General features: G+C 38.9%; 1 protein-coding gene across 2 annotated transcripts in view; it reads right to left on the bottom strand.

The window, feature by feature from the left end:
* rgs3a (regulator of G protein signaling 3a) overlaps positions 1–21,065 on the bottom strand; it is a 157,776-nt gene that overhangs the window by 109,982 nt on the left and 26,729 nt on the right. Inside the window, exons 4-8 of one of the 2 annotated variants that reach the window (XM_038733259.1) lie at positions 19,363–19,421; positions 19,166–19,260; positions 18,729–18,797; positions 15,607–15,667; positions 11,814–11,904 (exon numbers count right to left, since the gene is read on the bottom strand). In XM_038733259.1, coding sequence (XP_038589187.1) covers positions 11,814–11,904; positions 15,607–15,667; positions 18,729–18,797; positions 19,166–19,260; positions 19,363–19,421 — 375 coding nt within the window. Of the gene's footprint in view, positions 1–10,799; positions 11,043–11,813; positions 11,905–15,606; positions 15,668–18,728; positions 18,798–19,165; positions 19,261–19,362; positions 19,422–21,065 lie in introns of those variants that run through there. The other variant, XM_038733261.1, reaches the window with a different exon arrangement.

Below are 21,065 nucleotides of genomic sequence, written 5' to 3' on the forward strand. Positions count from 1 at the left end.
GGACTGGCAAAGGTAAGCATTCAAGAAATTGTGACACCAACATAATGACGCATGGACGACAGGGTGCTATGCGTCAAACTCTTGCCCATGTTGACAACTAATGATTTCCTTTCCAATGTGACATGCTTGATGTCACAGTCCACAGGAGAAATACAGTATCTGACTGACAAAAATATAAAATGTTGGGCTTTTTTCCAGCTGTGTTGTATTATACTGACATATAATTCTGTTTTACGAAGGATGTGATCTTAACTTCAAAAGGCTGAGATGACATAATTCTCACTTGTTTGTTTTAAGTGGGAAAAAGTTCAACTTAAAGTACATACATAGAATAAAACCAGATTACTCTTCTCCACAGTTGTTTCTGCTTAATTTGAGCTGACACATTCACACTTTGTAATATATGCAGTAATAAATGAGTGTTTAAATATAGCAAAGCACCCTACTTTAGTAAAATCTCACGGAAGTAGTTAAGTTAGTTCAATAACTGAAAATTTAACTGCAAAAAGTACAGTAAAAGCTTTTCAGTAAATGTAAAAAATGACTTTGCCTTTTATTAATAAAAAGTATCTACACTAGATCAAGATCATTTTTTGTCAATTTTGAAAGATGCACCTGACTGAAATATTGTTCCATTTAAATTTAATAAAACTGTATGCAATACAGAATAACCAAAACTTAAAAGATCTAACTTCAAATTCAAATAAGTATGTATAAAGACCAAAAATTCCACTTGAGACTGATATTTAATTTCCAATACATCTGAATAAATCTATGTTTAATGTGCTTTTCCTTACTTTAAAGCTACTTAAGTGTATATTTCAAAAAATGTGTTTGTATGTAATGTCAAATTAAAATTACATTTTAGATATGCAGTGTGAGTTGAGAATACTCCTACGACTACTCTCCTTGTTGTTGTGGTATCTTTTCGTTTAGTTTAGAAAGAGATGCGGTCCATTGGAGAGCTTTTTGGCAATGGCTGGACAAAGGCTTGGATTTATTGAACAATTAGAGTGGAATGTTTTAAAACAGGGCTCAGCGTAAAAGTGGACCTCTTTCTGCACAAGTATATTTCTACACGCAGACGAACACAACAAAGGAGAAATCATATGAGAGCAAAACAACTGCACACAAACCACCGTACGTCTGAACAGTGCAGCATGACTGATGCTTGGTGCAGCATAGTTTCCAATAAACAGAGATCCAAGAATTTTTGGGAATTCACAATTTTGGTTGAACAAATTAATGGAAACTGACAGGGTAAACAATGGTACACATGGAAAACAACAACTCAGTAAACATACTCAAGTGCAAACATATAGGCCTGTACATTGTTCAAAATCACATTTGATCACATATCTATATAGTGTATGTACATCTGCGAGTGTATAATGACTCAGTAAACTTCCAACATGTCCTTCAAGATACAAGGCACTAAAAACTTTAGAGGGCCAAAGGGAGCTTTCTTTTACACAAACAAAAGTTACGTTTACATTCAGCGTTTCTCACCAAATGCATTGTGTGTATCCTTGAGGCCTAACAAAAGTACTGAGTGCATTTCCTTCTTAAAAAAACATCTGAACTGTGCATTGTTTACATCCATGTTTGCTTGCTAGCAGTCTTCTTCACTGCCTTCGTTGGTGCATTTCTTTCTTCCTTGACGCCTGACTCCAAATAGTGTGAAAATGTATCAGGTAAGTTACAAAATGTTTATACACAGTGTGTCAGAAAAATGTTAATTGACAACGTATTTCATTAGTTTTTTTGCCAAAATATGCAATCTCTCAATTCTTTCAATATCGACTCATAGTGACTACTGCATAATCAAACATTTTTTTGGTTTAGGTTAGGGAAAGATCATGATCTTGTTGCATAAACCTAACCATAGACAGGAGTCTGGATGCAAACCCCAGGCACTTTGTACTCCCACCACCCAACCTGTCCTGCTCCCTGCGACACTGGTGCAGAAAATAAATCTAGCGCTTCATTCAATCAAAAAGATGTTGCCTGTGAACATAATCCAGCCAACGATTACGTTTGACTGCACCACAAATTAGTTATATATACACACAACAACCATCATTTCTAGGAGACAGGGTTAGTGTGCATGATACACCAAAACGGGGACTCAAAAAATTGCTCTATAGCACTACTAATAGTCAAAAACTCCACAGGGTCAGCAAAGCTAAACTCACTTATTTAAAACTGCAGTATTCCACTAAAAAGATATTGAGGTAAGTGGGGCGACTGCAAGCTCCTGAACCCCAAATTGCTCCCAAAGGCTGTGCTATTGGAGTGTGACTTTGTGAATGATTTGTTTCTATCATTTGGCACCTTTGAATGGTAGCCTCTGCCATCAGTGCATGAATGTGGGTGAATGTATGGTCCGCAGACTAGAAAGGCACTGGACAGCCCAAAAAAATAAAGTAGTAAAACAGTAAACAATAAATAATAATTTTAAAACAATAAATATTGTTTTGGATTAAGTGGGTTATTCATTTTGCTTTTGTTTATTTTGTCATCATTTCTGGTTTTAAATCTTGCTTTGCGATTGCAGTGCAGACAGCATTTTTGGGTTCCTCTTAACTATCTTTAAATCAATCAATAAACACATTCACACTGCAGTGTGTCCAACATGAGTAGCTTTACAGTTTGCAAAATGATTAACCTTGTACTGTATGTGTTTTGGGTAAAAATATCAGTAAATGAGACGCTCAGCACTATGCTGCCGGTGTGGAGACAGTATTTGTTGCCACCTTGGCAACTCAGGGACACAAGTTATGTCCTAAACAACTGGACTGACTGAGAAACATTGGGGATGCTGTTCTTTTCACTTCAAACAATGGGTCACTAGCAAATGTCAACCACTGAGAGCAGGGTGACATGTAGAGGAGTGGAAGTTTTTCGATTCTAAGATGCATCGCAACACAGATGTCAAAGATTCTGCATCGATGCACTGAGAACATAATTGGAAGTTACACAAAATTATAGCCTACTAACGCTGATAGTTGATTTTATGGCCTTGGCTGGAGAATTCAGTTGTTAAGTTACATTGTAATGTCGCTCTCTTGCACTGAATTGTGGTCGAATGTTAGGCTACCATTACTTTTACATGTTGTGAGATATGGCGGAGGGAGGCTGACATGAGCAATGAGTAGTAAAAAACGCATCTAGTATTTTGAAAGCGAGCCCAGGTAATTAGTGAAGACTCGGACAGAGGTTAATGTACTGAGGTGTGTCACACTGATACTGGTATTGAAAAGATGCAGCTTTTTATGTTATAGACTGTTGTAGTCCGATTTTTGAAAGCACTTTCAAAATAATAAGGCAGTTTAAAATGATGACTGCTTATAATTACTGATGAGAAAGTAGCCATGTGCAGTAATAAAAACTTGAGGATGCTTTATTTGACAATGCATCGAAAATTGTTGTGCATTTGAATCATGGACAGATGAAACGAATCGAAAGGCCTCTGAAGATTCACACCTCTGTAGGGCTGGACGATATGGCTTATGGATATTGTTCAGTCCTTTTTCCTCAACAAAGTAAACATCTTAAAAAAAAAAAAAAAGTCCTAATTCGTGTGTTATTTAAGTGAATAAAATCAAACATTTATTGAATATTTATTGAACATTTGTTATTGTTATTGAAAAAATTATATTGTAATAATTATTGTTATTGTTTTATTATCCAGCTCTAGTGACATGCATAGAAGGGATTTCACTTTATCTTCCTTTTTCAGCATCATCTTTACAGAACAGCTATTGGATGCAATGAAGCCCGCTATGCTAGGGACTGAGGAAGGACATCTGCATTATTCAATAGCTTGTAAAATGAGAAAGTATGGCAGATGTGCAGACAACAGGTTTTTGAAGGATTCTTAGTCTTGCTAGCGGTATTGCCCCAGGGATAGCAATGTTGGTCTGTCAGTCTGTCGGTCTGTTGGTCTGTCCACCACTTGTCCAGGCTGCAATATTTAGAAGCTATTATTGCTATGATATTTTGTACAAAATCTCATGCGCTCCTGACTTTTCCTCTAATGCCACCACAAGGCTGACATCTGTGGTTGTGTCATATCATTACATTACAGTTGCTAAACACCAACATTTCTAGTATTATCATTGTAAGCATGTTAGAATGCTGATGTGAGCATTTAGCTTCACAGAGTCGCTAGCCAACCCAATCTTTGGCCTTAAACAGGCCACAGTAAAACATAAGTAAGATTTTATAAATCTGATAATTACAGGAGCCTTATAGTATCTTCTGTTCCTTCTTTTGTTTTGGAGGAACTGACCACAACACTTTCTGAAAAGAATACAGTTTGGTTTGCAAGAGATGGAAAAAACACCAACCTAAACTAACGTCTCAGATTACCATTTAATAAACTCTGACACAGTCTCAACAAAACCTGAATATAATAAGCATACAGTTGTTTTATTTAACAGTTACTTTATATTTAATAAGGTGTTTTACAGCTGTGTCCTTATTTTGTCCACCCTTTTCATGTCATGAAAAGGAGAGCACAAAAGTAGGACATACATGAATATTGTAATACAACATCTAGCTTGTAAATGAATGCGCAGGTAATGTACTGTACATCTTTACCACATACAATTAGATCTCTGAGAGAGATGCAATTTGTTTATGCATGAGTTATCTGCATACTACCAGCCCAAAGCTGAATAAATTTCAAACATGTAACATTCAAATTTAAGCATGAGAGATGTTTGTGTCCTGGTCTCTGCCTGACCTCAGCAACCGCTGAGATACTGACTCATTTATTGCACGATGCAACATGGAACAAAACAATGTGATGACTTTTGGCCATTCTGTATTCTGACAGATTTCATTTCCTGTTTCTGTCCTGAGATAGGCAGAACAACCAGAAGGGATTATCTGCTGTCTGTTGACTCAATATGTTGAATGATTGTCCCTGAGAGAGATTTGTAAAAAGGATTTGAAGAGAACAAACACAAATATTCAGAGACTGGGATGGAATTTCATATCCATCCTATAAAGAAACTACAAATTCATCAAATCATCAACTTCAACTAACCCCACTTCATCAGGTTCGTAATTTGATGAATTCTGCCTTAATGCCTTTTACTTGTCTTAAATAGTGTTTTACACAATGACAGCTGTTAATGGTGGTACGGGCATTTGAGAGAGTAAAAGAAGTTGCTGGACTATTGCCCTGTGTATACAAGCCTCTTTGTGCAAGAAAACCAAGTTATCACTGCAGGGTAGGGGAATTTAGCCAGCCTGACCTCATTAAAATGTATTTTAAATATGCATGGTTAAGAAGCAACAAAAGGGGAGGTGGCTACTCAAACTGAAAACTCTAACCAATTTACTTAAAATGCTGCAGTACATTGCAACTGTAAAGAAAAGAAGCAAGCAAACTTTTTACCATTCTTTACAGGCAAAAGGGGTGACCAAAGATGCTCTAAAACATAGATTTCAAGTATTTCTTTAATGTAATTTATTAAATTGTATTTTATCTATTTATTTCTTAACTTCACACAATATTGACAACTTGAATATGGCAAAACGCCCTCAAGTATAAAAAAATGATATACAACATTTTTTACAGAACTGAGCCTCTGTTCTTAGCATGAGAATAATGTGTTATCTGACACAGAACTGTTAGCATGTGCTGTGACACATGATGAGAACATATCTGCAGAGCAGAGATGCTTGAAATGGGCAGGATGGGAACATGTTTGTTCTCCACATGAGTGCACCCCTTATTGGCAGTCACACTCCCTCTAGTCACGCCCACTTAGTTCCGGATACCTTCTGCAGGCTCAATATGTCTGCCCATCAGGAAATCAACGCTAATTTACTTCATGTCCATGACGACTTTCAGTCGTCTAGGTTCACTGCCTGTGACCCTAACACATGGGAAGTGTCCGCCCACTCGGGATTAAAGACTTTGCTATTTGGAGGTTTGCAGTCTGCACAAATTCATGTTTGTGATGCAGAGAGTTCATATTGTAGAGGTGGCAGCATTCTCTATTGTTATCTGAGACTGGCTAGTGAATGCCCAGTTTCTTTATGGACTACGTTGGTCAGCTGGGCATTATGATTAGTTTAGCCATGCAGATATGTAAATGTAAATTTACTAGAGTCCAGTATGTCTCTTCTAGATTTCATTACATCTTGTCTTTCAGTTTACTGCAGAAACAACAGATTCATTTACAGTTTATTAATTATCGTCACTCAGTTGCAGAGGTGGTACCTCTTTTAAGGCCACACACAACCATAGTACAGAAACACAGGTGTTTACACTTACTATGCCTATAGAGAACATGGATATTTGTGGCATAATGTAATTCCCTGCATAGCTATGCTGTTACTTCTTTTCTCTTTGAATATGCAGCTCGTGTGAGACTGATAATATTTTACTAAAGGTCTGATGGGGTGAGTCTGAGTCTTTTTATGCATGAATCTCAGGTTCCAGCTCCTTGTTCTGGTTCTGGTCTCATCTGTCAGGTTTATTTCTTAATTTAGAGACATATTGTGCAAAGGATATCTTATACTTAAATTACTTTCAAACCCATGGTCCACAAACACAAAGTGTTGGTCTGATTAGACCTTGTCTGTGTATGCATGGTCAGACTCTGCTTGATTAACATCTGTCTGACCCTCTATTAGTACTGTTGTGTCAATAACTTTTACAATGACTACACTTATCGTAAGCCTCTCTCACAGCAGACATTTTGACTTGTCACAGCAGAAAAGCACAGGTGTTACTAATAACATTAACGACAGCTCACTTCCATTCAAGCCATGATAGTGTGACAGTATGACAGTACGCAATGCACAATACCAGGATCTGGAAACTGAAGCAGCTAAATGGAATTTAGCCACCTTTAACCCTAACCCTCTAAATTAATTGAAATCCATGACCGTTTCATCCATCAAAATGAACACACTTAATACTGAAAATCATTTTAAATTATTGTGTGTATTTCTGCAAAAAATAAGGTGTCCAAGAATATAACTGACAATGTCAAAGGTGCAGAAAGTGCAACACAGTAGCAAAGAGCAGTGTGTGAGCTCCTGGGTGAAATGCTTCACTACAGGTAAAGTGGATCTAAGTCTGGGGTCAAAGCATTAGATGTATGGCATGTCAGATACATAATTACGGACACGTTGTCTCACATGATCTCACGCTCACAAATTCACAGCCAGTATATACCAGAACAACTTAACAATATTACACCCCTCCCTCCCGCATGTCCATGTCCAACCTCTTCCATATAAATTAATCACATACTGTACATTATAATCTGCTGATTTAAAGGCACAGCTTGCCATCTGGACAAGCCCGGCAGTGTTGATGTGTGTGCGTACAGTACGTCTGGAATATATTCATCTATTATGAAAAGTGAAACAAGTGTGTGTACGATGTAGATGACACACTTTTTAAGTGCAACCCCAATGGGTGTTCTGCTATTTTTGCTTTCACGCATATACGGACCACCTGACCCACATCATGAGCTCGGTGGAGGGTAATGCTTTAGCCATGGTCAAAAACACACACACGTACATGTCACTGTGGGTCAGTTGTCTCCATTGAGACAATACGCAAGCCCAGACAGCACAGATGAGCAATACAAACTACATAATCACCCCTAGACTAATACAGAGAAATAAATCACAGGTGCTTTTTTAATCTTCACTGATATGTAATTAATTACAACACTAAGCTCTGTTTATCCAAATAGATTTCTTCTGCTGCTTCAAGCATTTAAGGATATTTGAAATAAACTTCTGCAACACAATTAATAATTTTTTACCAGTTTTACTCTCTCACTATTTTAATAGTCTATACACCACATGTGCGTGCAGGCTATACTTTATCATTCTACACACCTACAGAATAGTGTCAGATTAGATCTAATATCCACGTATCCTGCATTGCATTGGACTACCACTGGTAGAACAGCACTGGTAGAAAGAGCTTTCTACAATATTACTGTAGCTTAAAAGAGGTTTCTCCCACTCACAAATAAACGTGTTCTGAAAATCAACACTAATTGCCCTGTCACTCTTTATCTCAGAAATGTTGTTTGGCTGCCACTCATGCACAGCCTTTCCGTTTCAGTCTCTCATGTTAAGCAAAGTTAAGATGGCAGCCTTTTTATTGTAGCCCTACAGTGTAATTAGCTGTCAACGCTCAGCGGACAGGTTTTGTTATGGAAGCATGGAGAGTTTGAACCATGCAAGAGGAAAGTCTGTCTGAGCCAAAACTGTACTAGAGTATGAGAAGCTTGACTTATAACAATGTAGAGAGATAATTTATCTCCTTGTTCTCTACATATGTAATTTACTTGCATGTATTCTGTATATTTGTTTTAAGTATATTCTTGTAAATGTAGGTCAACCTGTCACTATGGCCAAAATATATTAAATAGCCAGTTGATATTTGTACATTCAAATCTCATTCAGATTGCTGTCTTTCTAAATACTGAATGTCCCAAGCCAACCATTAGGTCAGGATGATGCTACATCATGTAGAGATGTGCTGCTAGCTTTCCAGTCCAACAAAATTCTGCCCCCTGGGTTTTTGGCCTGGCACTATCCTGGCTCTGAACTGGCATAGGTCTCTGAGTGAGGGATTAATCAGACACACTGATCCAAACAGTGCACCTCTGGTGAGAGTCTGTGCACATTAACATGGATTAATCTAGCAGACCAGTAAACGACTTGTATTAACAGATGATGTTTGCTTGTAAAGTCAGACATTCTTTCAAAGTAGATATGGCATTATGGGATTATAGCCATTTAGCTGTTGATATTCATTGTATTTGAAGTCAATGATATTTGGACAATTATTTTTGGGTTCATTTCATTACATTTAGCTGTCTCACCCTTGTGCAATTTCTACGGTGCCGCCTGATGAAAGAGTGCAGGCTGAACCTCCTTCACCCAGGGCTCTAAGGTTCTGCCTAAACAGTGCATATCCCAATTTTCCAAATGCTGCACAAAAACAGAAAACACAAACAAACAAACCAACAAACACACAGAAAACTTGATAAATACAGTAAAGGGCATTACATCTAAAAAGACTGATTCACAGTAGTTTTGGTTTTGGTGGATATGGCACCATTGCTTGACAGTAGTTGACAAGATGACAAGCAGCAAAGCATTACAAGAACATGGTGAGCCTGCCAAGCTCCCAGTATGGCCCAAATCACTCATGTAATCGCAGGATTTTCCCTGATGATATACTGTAAATATCGCACACCATGGACTTCAATAGGCTTGCAGCTAGTGTTACATCAAATTGTTTGTTCAGTAAAAGCCTTTTTGCATTCTGCCACAGTGCTAGGTTACATAAGAGATGAACTGAGGCCTAACAGACAAATGACAAAGATGCCAGAGTGAAAAAGAAACTTTGATGTCTGAGAAAAGAGAGAGATAATAAAATAAAAAATGCAGGTCAGAGGGGGAGGCGTGAAATGGAAAAGACATGGAAAAGGCTCTAGGATATTGACAAACACATGGATAATATATATATAGTATAAAAGAGACACAAAATATAAAGGGGCTGGCAGACACAGAGAGGGAGAGAGAGAGAGAGAGAGAGAGAGAGGATGGACACACAGAGTGATATTGTAATGAATGAGATTTTGGTAATTTCCATGTTAGTGCATGTCATGGTGCAGCAGTGCCTCCATGGCCTACATTCTGCCAGCTGGCAACACACAAGTGAATGCATGAGTATGCACCCCCACTCACACACACACACACACACAAACAAAACAGATGAGACAGTAGTGGGCCAGTACTGCCACTGGGAAAGATGAAAACATTCTACAACCATTAATAAAGCCAACCATGCTGGTTTTCCTACTTTCTTTGCCAGAAATGAATGGACTTATGGAATTATGTGAAATTAATGGACTTAAACTTACTGCACTGTCTCAGCAATTGTGACTACAATTACTAAATTTGGGTTGACCACCTTTTAGCCTATCAGCTCACAGCTAAAAGAAGTACTTGCCCATGTAACCCTCGAATATAAGTCAGGATCCCCTCAAGCGGGCCTTGGTTTCCTGCTGGCTGAGTTGTGAGTCCAATCTGATAACCCTGTCCCAGTTCCATCCACAGAAGCATAAAACTAATTTTAAAGTTGCATGAGGCAGATTAGCCTAGTTCAGCCAAGCAGTGTAAATTGGGATGGGTTAGCTAACGTCTTATGATATCATCATCATTCTCATAACCCACAATGGGTGAATAAGCAAAGGAAAGTCGATGGTACTAAGAATGGGGAGGGTTGGGGTTGTGGAGGGTGAAAGAATGGATGCAGAGGTATGTGCGTGTCACTGTGTGCTGATGTGAAAGGTTTGTGCATGTGTGTGTACAAAAAGATGGAGTCATATTATAAGTAACTCACTAAGGGTTTCCCAAGGAAAGCAATTGTGACCAATTTAGCTCAGCATGAAAAAATTAGATGAGAACTGGCAGATTAGCAGCACACACATAGCGTAACTAAGAGAGATTAAAAGCAATGTCAGCAATAATAAAAGCACACATAAGAGAAACAAAGATGGAAGTAGATAAGGGAGAAGAAATGAGCAATAAGAGGGAAAAAAGGTGGAAGAGATGCAACAGACTAAATGGAGTCAAACATTCAAACAGCATTGTTTAAAGAAAACAAACCATAGCACGTTGCAAATTGGCTGCTTTGCAATGCAACATGCAACTTAATGACAAAAACAAAAACTAAACAAAATATACTCATGTGCAGCGAGTTCAGTCAAGTATAACACAAACATAGTACTCACCTAACCTAGGCTGCCCTTATGGCTGGCACAGAGTAGCATAACTCCAACACACACACACCACCTCCACCAACGTGAAACTACAAGTGAGCGCAAACATAAGTAGAAAGAGAAGGAGCACTCGAAGGTGGGGAGAAGAAAAATAGATCCCCAAAGAAATGAGTGTGTTTGGGTGTGGGTGGGTGTGTGAGTGTGTATGTGTGTGTGTGAGAGAGAGTATGGTGGGTGTGTGTGTGTGAGGGGAGATCCACTCCAGCAGTGAACGGTATGGGAGAGCTCCGTCTCTCTCCCTCTTTCTCTCTCTGGCAACTGTGACGCGTCAGGGTTTCATCCAGACCCCTCCCTCCCTCCTACTCTTTCTGTCTTTCCCTCATTCGCTCTCTCCCAATCCCTCTCTTTTTCCCTCTCTTAATCCCTTGCTACTCAGTCGCCCCACCTCCCAACCTAAAGACTGATAAAGACTTAGAGCCTCGAGCCTGACACACTCCAGGCACACACAAACATGTGAGAATATGTATCTGGTGTTGTCCAGTGTTTGACCCTCACACAATGCTGATTGGCCATTAGACTACTATTTTTATCTATGTGTCCTTTTACCTTTTTATGTAATTTAGATTTTATTCTTTTGTAGGCTGTTGTAGGCTGTTTTCCCATGTCTACCTAAATTTGACAGCGCTGAAAAGATCTGTGACATCAGTGCCGATCTGAGACCAGAGTTTCACTACTGGTACCAAAACATACATTTTTTGATACCTTAATTTGGGGAATATAAACACAACATCAAACAATACATCAGTATTAAATACCTTTGCCTAAAATAAATGTGGCTTATAGATAGAAAAGTTTTCTGACTGAAATGAGGAAATATCTGATCAAAGAATTTCCTCATTTCCTAAGAATCTGACCAAGCATTTAATACCAACTTTTAATACTTCACAGTTTCATATTCACTACGACACATTGCAGTTAAAAAAAATGTTCCAACCTGGCTCAGTGATAAGGATTACGGTAACTTACCAGTGTCGTGGTAGTTGTGTTGTGTTGCCACTTTAAGATGCTTCTTCCTCCCCAGCTCTTCCCCAAGTAGGTGGTACCATCCTTGAACCTCCTACAGCACACACACAAAGAGAGTGAAGAAATTATGTGTGTGTGTGTGTGTGTGTGTGTGTGTGTGTGTGTGTGTGTGTGTGTGTGTGTGTGTGTGTGTGTGTGTGTGTGTGTGTCTGTGTGTCTGTGTGTGTCTGTGTGTGAGTATATGTCTGTGACAAGCGCATGGACATGTGTGCATGACTTCAAGCTTGGGGATTCAACGTAATGAGAACTAAATTTAAAACAAATTCTCTTTGTGAGTGCATTAACATGTTGTACAGAAACACACACGCACACACACACACACACACACACACAAACTCAATTTGCTTGCTCCTCCAGGGCTGCAAACACTGAACACACACACACCGCTCACAATGCTTTAGCTTATTCCAGCAGCTGATGCCCCAACTTCTGCACTCCTGCACTATGAGCCAGATGGTGGGTTAGTGTGTGTGTGTGTGTGTGTGTGTGTGTGTGTGTGTGTGTGTGTGTGTGTGTGTGTGTGTTACGTGTCTACAACTACTGTACGTGTGTTACATAAAGCCATGCAGGACTTGCCTGACTTGTAATCCTGATGATGTGGACAAGGACATACCAACATAGTTGTAAGCTCTACAATTACTCTGTCACACATTTATTACACCACACACACACAAACACACACAGCTTTGTGTCACTTTCTTCATGGGGACCTGTCATTGACATAATACATTCCCTTACGCTAACCTTAACCATCACAACACAGAGTCAAACCCTAAATCTACCCCTAAAAACAAGGCCCTGCGATGGACTGGCGACCTGTCCAGGGTGTACCTCGCCTTTCGCCCGATGCCAGCTGGGACTGGCTCCAGCCCCTCGCGACCGTGTACGCAGGATAAGCGGTTGACAATGGATGGATGGGCCCTAAAAACAAGTCTTGAACATCAAACAGCCCTTTAAACTTGCAGGGTCCAGCATTTTGGTCCACACGTTTAGTGGACTCCCAGTTTTAGGACCCTACGAATACAGAAAAACAAGCCCACCCCCCCCCACACACACACACACTCACTCATAAACACACACTGCCAGCCTCCTCTTTTGTACTAAATAATGTGATGCCATGGACAGTGACAATAATCTCCGTTTTAAAAGCATCTTATCTGAGTGGACAGATTTCTGCGGGCTGTGGGATAACAGGGCAGGATGAGCGTTAGACTTGTATAGAAGACTGGGGTAGGGGGGAGGGGCATATGTCCTGGAAGTCAGAGAGGGATTTACGCTATCGTTCAATATGACCCTACACATGTGACAAAGGGGGAAAGAGTGGGGCAAAGAGAGCTGTTAGTCAGGAGAGAGACAGATGAGCAATGGAAAGAGAAAGTACAAAGCACAAAGTGGCAAAAGGGTGCTAACAAATGACAGGATGTGACAGGCAGCAGGTAACAAAAATAACAGCTAGCACTCAAAGTCCAAATGCTTCTGAAATAAAACAACAGGGGAACAGAAATGAATGAGTTTGAAGGAAGGGCAGAGTGAAAAAAAAGAGAAGAGAATAACGGATGTGGTGGAGGGGTTGAAAGATATAACTCTGTGTGACTCAAAGCTAAATCTCCCTCATTAGCATATGAAGCCAATTAAATATTTATTGGTATAAATGTTAGAGGAAGGAAGCCATAAGCCTGACTAAAATATCATTTTGTTCCGTTATTTGTTTTTCTCACTGATGTGGATGTTAATGGAAACTACAGAAAAGATTTACTGGGGTGAGTTTAAGAGAGAACAAGAGGTTTTGTAAATTTGTAGCAGCTGTGTTCATGCCTGTTTTCCTCATGTTTTTTCCAAACATAAAATTAAGAGATTTATGTCAAGTTCTAAGCCAGCCTGAGAAAAAACCAATAATCATAGTAACAATAAACATGCCAACTAATTTAAGGCCTTTTCAATTAATTCAGTGACCATTTTTCATGTAATGCAAACAGTCAAATTTAGCTCTGATGTCATCTCTGGTGTCATCTTCAAACCTTGGGTCAAACTGTCAAAAGTAAAGGAAAATACTGATGATATCCAAAACATCAGGAGTTTTTTGTATGAACAGGGTTAGCAGTCAAAAAAAGATAGAGATGGAATTCTTTTATCAAACTTTCACTTTATGGGTTCTTTTCTGCAGTGATTTGAAACCAGGAATGCTATGTGTCTTCAACCACTGTGTCAACAGGACACTCATATTTTCTAGTACACAAAAAGCCCTAACTGTACTCCATTGGTAAAGGGCAGATGAGTGCAACAACTGATCCTACAAGTACAGAAACAGACAATTGGATCAGTTTCAATAAGAGGTTTTCTCAACTGTGCTGCTTTCTCTAAATCCAAGGCAGAATCTTAGTATACATTCTGTATACTGTAAAAGTACTTGATAACCTTGTGTGGCTTTAAAAGACACACAAATGCAGGCTAAATGATGTAATACCATACATAAAGTGCTAAGGCATTACATACCAAACATCTGAAATGGTTACTGCACTGACCACTAAAATGTGGAATTTCTTTTTTAAATATGAATATGTGGAACACCGCAGGAAAAAAACATGCACATCTGCAAAGGCAGGAGAAAGACAGTTGGATAAATTAGAGTTGAATAATTGAACAGTGAAGGGAAATAGCTAAGATGGGCATATATTGTACAGTGAAGGATAACCTACTCCAACTCAACCAAAGAGCAACGCTGAACTCTTGGACCTCACATTTATCTGCTATCACCTAAGACAGTTTAGGAAGAAAGACTAAGGGCCGGTGTTCTTCTATATAATGATGCAGGTGTGTGGGATGAAGTGGTCTCATCCTTTGTGGGTCTGTCGTTTGTCGTGTGTCTTTGAGTAGTTTGAGTGGTAGACATTCCCATCAGCCACAGCGTTACTTCACGTTTAGTGATGATTAGTGGTAGAATGCTAAAACCTTAATCTAAATGTTGAACATGGTAAACGTCACATACCTGCATAACATAAGCAAATTAGCATTATCATTATTAGCACTATAGCATGCTGACACTGTATTCAGTGTTCACACCAGCTAGCCAAGCACAGAGGCCAGTGCAACAGTTAGGAAATGCTCAGTTTACGTGATGAGAACAGGATGTGCTGTATTTTTGACAGCTCAAACACAGGCCGACAAAAGGAATCAACTTTGGGCTTTGTTGTCTTGTGACAGAAAACATCAAAGTGGGTCTTGTTGTCATTGCAGTACCAGTGATAACAAAAGTCTCCCAAGGTTACATTTTCTATTAAAATGCAATACTCATATTTTGTTGATATGGTACAATGCATCTTTGAAAAGACTCACTTTCATTTGGTTAAAGATTTACAGTGTGTAATGTTCTTTTGCAAAATTTGCACTTGTATTGTACTTAAAAAATAAGTAGAGACATGAGATTCTGTGAGACTTACAGTAAAATAAGGAATGCGTGTGTGCCTGTGTGTATGACCCATAACATTTCAGTAAAGAGTGTGACTCAAACTCCAGTATCTGGAGGCACTATTGCTGCGCGGTAACACTGGTAACCCCAAAGTGTTTCCTCTCAACTATTGAGGTCACTGGGATTCATTCACACCGAATTAAACTCTTAGATTTGTGGTCTAATGCATGGACAAACACGCACAGACAGAAAGAGTAAAATTTTAAAAAAGGAGCTGAGGCACTGTTTACAGAATGTCTTTATATCTGTAATCGCTGTGTTTAAACTTACCTTGTCCGGGTCCATGAGGGAGCACACACCAAAGCTCATGCAACCCAGCAGTGCACTCATCCTGTTGATACACAGAAAGAGAGAGATACAGAGAGAATAAATAAGTAGGATAAAAACCAATTAATCCCTGATGCATCACCTAACTCAGGTCTGACATCTAAAATGTGTTTTTTATCCTCCAAAAGCATTCAATTCAATAGACCTGACTATAAATACAAACCAATCAAACTATAAAATGTTATAGTGTTCATCTTAGTGTCAGATTGTCAAACATAATCTTGTCCCACGTTACTGTACAGACTTATTTATTACATAAAGATGGGAAAAGGTTGATCCCTTGGGTGAAATCTGTGTTGTTAGAGGCATGGTAAACCATAATAAAGATAAACAAAACAATAATAAAAAAAAGTTTAAAGCAGCAAAAATGTGATACTTGGGAATATTTTTCATGAATATGTCAACATACTGACAGTGGACAAATATATTATGAGAGTTATGGGAGTCTGTGTGTGAGGGTGGCAGAGTGGGTGGGGATGTTTAATTATGCATACTTGAGAAAAACAGTTCTCGACAACCTCCCAGCTGGACAGGACAAATGCAGCTGCTGATGCTGTTTTGAGGGCAAACTGGCCGTCAGCACAAATGAACACCTTGGCTTCACTTAGTAGAATGAGCCAGTGACCGTTGAGTTTATAATAGCCCATTCTACCAGAACCTCCAGTAAGTTTTTTTCACCAGAATGGTCAGCTAACAGTATACAGTATATATGTGTACACAAGACTATTATCGAAACTTGAAAACACTACTAGCTAAAGAAGCATCCTGTACTTCCTGCTTATGATGCATTTGTCGGCTGCACAAGAACCTTTAAGCCTCCAACAGGATTTCATTCTTTATCATCTTGATTCTTAATGTTTTGGTTAGTTTAACTGTGAAGCTATCAGTGCAAAATAATAAGAAAAGAACATAGTAAATAATGCAAAACAGCTTACCCAAAGGATTCTGTGTTTTAAACAATACTGTAAATAGTGTTATCTTTTCTCTTCAAAGTTGCATGATCAAACACTAACCAAACATGGTGAAGCTTTGCAACTGCCACTGCTGTGGATAAACAATTCTGTGAAGCTGGCAGACGTCCACACAAGGTTTGTCTGGTAAAATGTGGATCTTTTGTAGATGAGAGTAAGAGAAGACTGAGCAGGGGAAAACAGAATATGACACTGTGATACCTGGCGTTCATCTAATTATAGTCTTGCTCCTATTATCTTACCCCTAACATTAGCAATACTTTCTATCTGGGATGCCCAGTGTCTGACAGGAGTTGTCATTTAAGTGAAGCTCACTTTTTTTTGCTGCATGCTGTGCCATTGAGTCTGTGTGTGCATTGCACGACTGCTCACTTTCATGTAAGGATTCGCTGTGCTTGGTTGCAGCACCACCTTGGCTACAATGTTCTGTGTTGTTTAAGAGGATTTGCTGAAGAGGCAATACTGCCCACAACTTCTTCACAGCAGCATAGCAGAGGGGAGGGTTGAATAAGCACATTTTCATGACATTTCAGGCTGGACTTGATTTAAAATTGCTTCTGAGGAACACGAGTGGTGCAGGGGTAAAGCTCACCCTTACAGAGACCACAGTTTCAATTGCTGGTTGGGGTGCTTCCATGTTTGTCATGGGTTCCAACAACCACAATTGACAACATTTGCAGATGAGAAAGCCAACAAAGATTATTGTCCTTGTTGCTGCATTAAGAATCCCTATGGGGTCTTTTTCTACTTTTTTTAGACATTGATGATTGATGAGCTTCTTCTACAGGTTTATATAGGCATGTTGCCTGACGAGACAACACCTTGTCCTACGATGTGATCTCAAAGTCTTTTGTTCGAGCAACTCCACAACAAAGCTGTCGATGGAGCTGGTCACTGCAGTTCATCTGAGGTGACAGACTGCCAGTGCTGAACGGCTGCCCTGGTTTATTGTAATAGACTCCAGTTTCATCCTTGCTTGACAGAGCATCTGGAGAATCCATGGTTATGTATGAAACGGCTCTGTGTGTATTTGAAGTATGTGTGAACAAAGCCTGTTAAATAAAACTATATGCACAATAACCATTCTACTCAAAGAAAAAGGGAGCACGTAAGTTTCTACATCATGTAGTTAATTTATACCTGATGTGAGAAGAAGGTCAGGCTGTCCCACGGCTTTCAATAAATCAAGTTATTGGGCAAGCTACACTGACTTTTTTTAGCATAATAAAGGGACCAAACTAATATTCAATCAAACAGGCATTCACTGTATCTAGCAGACACAGAAAAATGTTGCTTGATCAATGTGTGTTACTATTGGAAACATTTGTTCTTACTGGCTTTTCCAAATTAATACCAGTGGACATTTGGTGTGAATGAGGCTTAATTGCTTACCAAAGATGAGTACATCGCTCTTAATCTGTGTCCCAGAAACTGTCCCAAAAAGGTCTTTATCTTTATCTTTATAATCATTCCATGATCTAAACACAAGCAATCATGTAAGCCTGTCCCTGTATACACTCAGTACATCTGTGTACGTCCTTTCAAACACATGCTGTATGTGGTATTTTGTTTTTATTCAATTGAAAAAAGAAAGAATCATTTAAAGAAAATTAAGGGTGTTCTGTGTTAGTGGCAAAGAGCCTTAAATCATACATAATGTTAAAAGTAGTGTTCTTCAGTATTTCTAGCACCCAGCAATTCTTTTCATCTGTCCTCTCAATACAACGTAGCACAAGAAATTTGTGACTCATTCAACCATATGTCCTCCATCCCCAGCAATGACCCTGTTTCAGCTTAAGTCTGGTGAGGCAGGGAGGCGAGAGTAACACATTCACTCTGCCAGATTCAGAAACAGCCATACAAAGAAACACACACACACAGACAAACACACAGTGCAGCACCATCAATTATAAAATGTTATTTTACTTCCCTAGTAGGAAGCTTTGTTCCTGTGAGCATGCCCCACACTCGCTTGCGTGTTACACCTTCTTCAAAACACACATTTTAAATATGAGTTTACATGAAAAAGAACCCTCACAAAATAATTTATTTTGTTATCTCACCAACATCATCATCAACATTCCCAGCAGGTACCTTGTTCTGGAGTCAGAGTTCCACATTGTAAAGAGCAGTCTCTTATGAAGGTCCCCTTCACTGACAACACTGAAAACAAAGGAAAGAAAATAAATTATAAAGTATATTTATGACTAACTAGATGAACTGTTCTCACTGAAACTTTGCACAAACATTTGTTTGATGATAATGACACTTGAAAAGACCACAACTGAGATTCAAAAGCTGTGTATGTATAATACAAAGGTGGACATGCTTTTATTTACATATTTGTCACATCCAGTTATCTGGTGAAATTGACAGATTGGGGAGGATATAAAAAGTTAAGCAAAACTGGATTACAATTAAGACTAAACTGAGTCTTAAATTGAACTACACCAATTTTTTTTTTTAATCTTAAAATGGTATGCCACCGTTCTGGGAAATTCAATGCTTGTAACAACTGACTGAATGCTTACAAGTAAAAGGTTTGTAAGAAGATGGGGCTCCTACAGTGCGGAACCATCCGAGTCTTCTGTCTGTCTTTAGGATCACTGTCTGGGAACATGCCAACCTGAGGATGACAGCAAAACAAAATTTCAGACAATCTAGTTTCCACCCTTGTCTCACAGTTCCCACAAGGGTTTTTTCATTCATTCTGTACAGTGGTACATACCTTAACATAAGAGTCACATGGCCCCTGGCACTGTTCCACCAAGCCCCTAGCCTCCAAAACTGTGAAGACACACAAATAGAACTGAATAAATGTATAAATTATGTAAATGCACATTTAATTTTCAGCTGCAGGGTCAAAATGTTACAGTAAAGACATAACACTGGAACCACAAATGCTGTGCTCCACCGTAAAGCTTAGTGTGGCTCAGATCCTGTGGTGTACAATATTTCTGAATGAACACACTGTTGCAATTAAACACGATCAAGTTTTCTTATGTAGACCATGTGTGCACGTGTTATGAGCCAAGCGAGTATAAAATGTACAAGCATATTTGGCATATGCACCAGGCAAGCTGCTTTGGTTGGAGAAAAACAGGCTGCCATGTTTAACACAACTTGTCTGATTCCCATCAGCTCACCCATATTTTTGTTTCTTGATGAAGTATGTGCAGAAAGAATAAGAGGATGTCTGACTGCTGGAATAACAAGCTGTGAAAATGATTTGCAAAAAGCCATTAGGTATTTCCAATGGCTGAAAGGGAAATCTGCAAACTTTATAGAAACAGCTGCTCAAGTTGTGCGAGTAAGTCAACATTTGATGCACTTTTTCACTGCCTTCATCATTGCCAGCAAAGTCATTTTACTGTGGGTAATTTATCCTCTGCCAAAGCACAGCATTGAATCCATCCTTCTAGTGTTTGCTTCGAATACATCACAGGCCTTTACAAGCTTCCACATGGGGCTCAAAAAGCACATGAACATCGAGACAGGAGGCTAAGTCCACGATCAAGTACAATTTTTATGCATTGTGTGTGCGTGATGTTTTGCAAATATTTTGCAAGTTTTATTATGCAAGTCTGTCAAAATAAAATAATTCCTTATTTTCAGAAATGTCATAATTTATGGCATCTGCACGCCATGAGGTTGCCAGTCTACAGGGTAACTTTTGATTCTAGCTGATTGCAATTTCTGATGACCTCACACACAATTGTAAATGTCAGAAATTTCACACAATACACAAAGCTTGGATGGAACAACAATAGTAAAAAAAAAAAGTTTGGGTTTTACATACTGATTTATATATGAGCAAACTACAGCCACTGAAATAATAATACGTTGGAACGGAAAAAATTTTTTTTTTTAGGTGTTTCATCAAGTATGTCATGCAACATAAAAGAGTGGACAAGAACTGAGAAAAACATCTAGTTTGGCATCTGATGAGTAAATGGCCGTTCACTCAGAGAAATGACAGGGGCACAAAAGACGCTGAGAGGGGACACTGAGAATAACAAAAGTAGGAGTGTGCACAGTTTGGTTGCTGGGAGACCAAAAGAAACAACCACTTGCATTAGATTCATGCACCCAGCTACCTTCCCACCTACATTTCTAGCCTTTTCTCCTTAGTGGTCGCCTGTTGTGGTTTGACAGGTAATCTGTACTGTGCCATAGAGTTATAAAAATATCGATTTTTTTATACATATCGATTCTGAATATTTCAAATGGTTTTAATATTCATTTTCCACAGTATCGACCCTGAAAATGTGTTTCTCTTCTCCCCGACAGAGAGCAGATTCACACACTGCTGCAGTGCCCACAAGCATCATTCAATATTTTACTTCATATTTTGCAAATGATACAGTATGTGCTATACAAATAAAGTTCTATGCCATGTAATTTTTCAATAATTTGCACATTACTTATGAA

This window comes from Micropterus salmoides, unplaced genomic scaffold, assembly GCF_014851395.1.
Source record: "Micropterus salmoides isolate LMB-PRFRI ecotype aquatic unplaced genomic scaffold, ASM1485139v1 Ms_hic_scaffold_20, whole genome shotgun sequence".
Taxonomy (NCBI): Eukaryota; Metazoa; Chordata; class Actinopteri; order Centrarchiformes; family Centrarchidae; genus Micropterus; species Micropterus salmoides.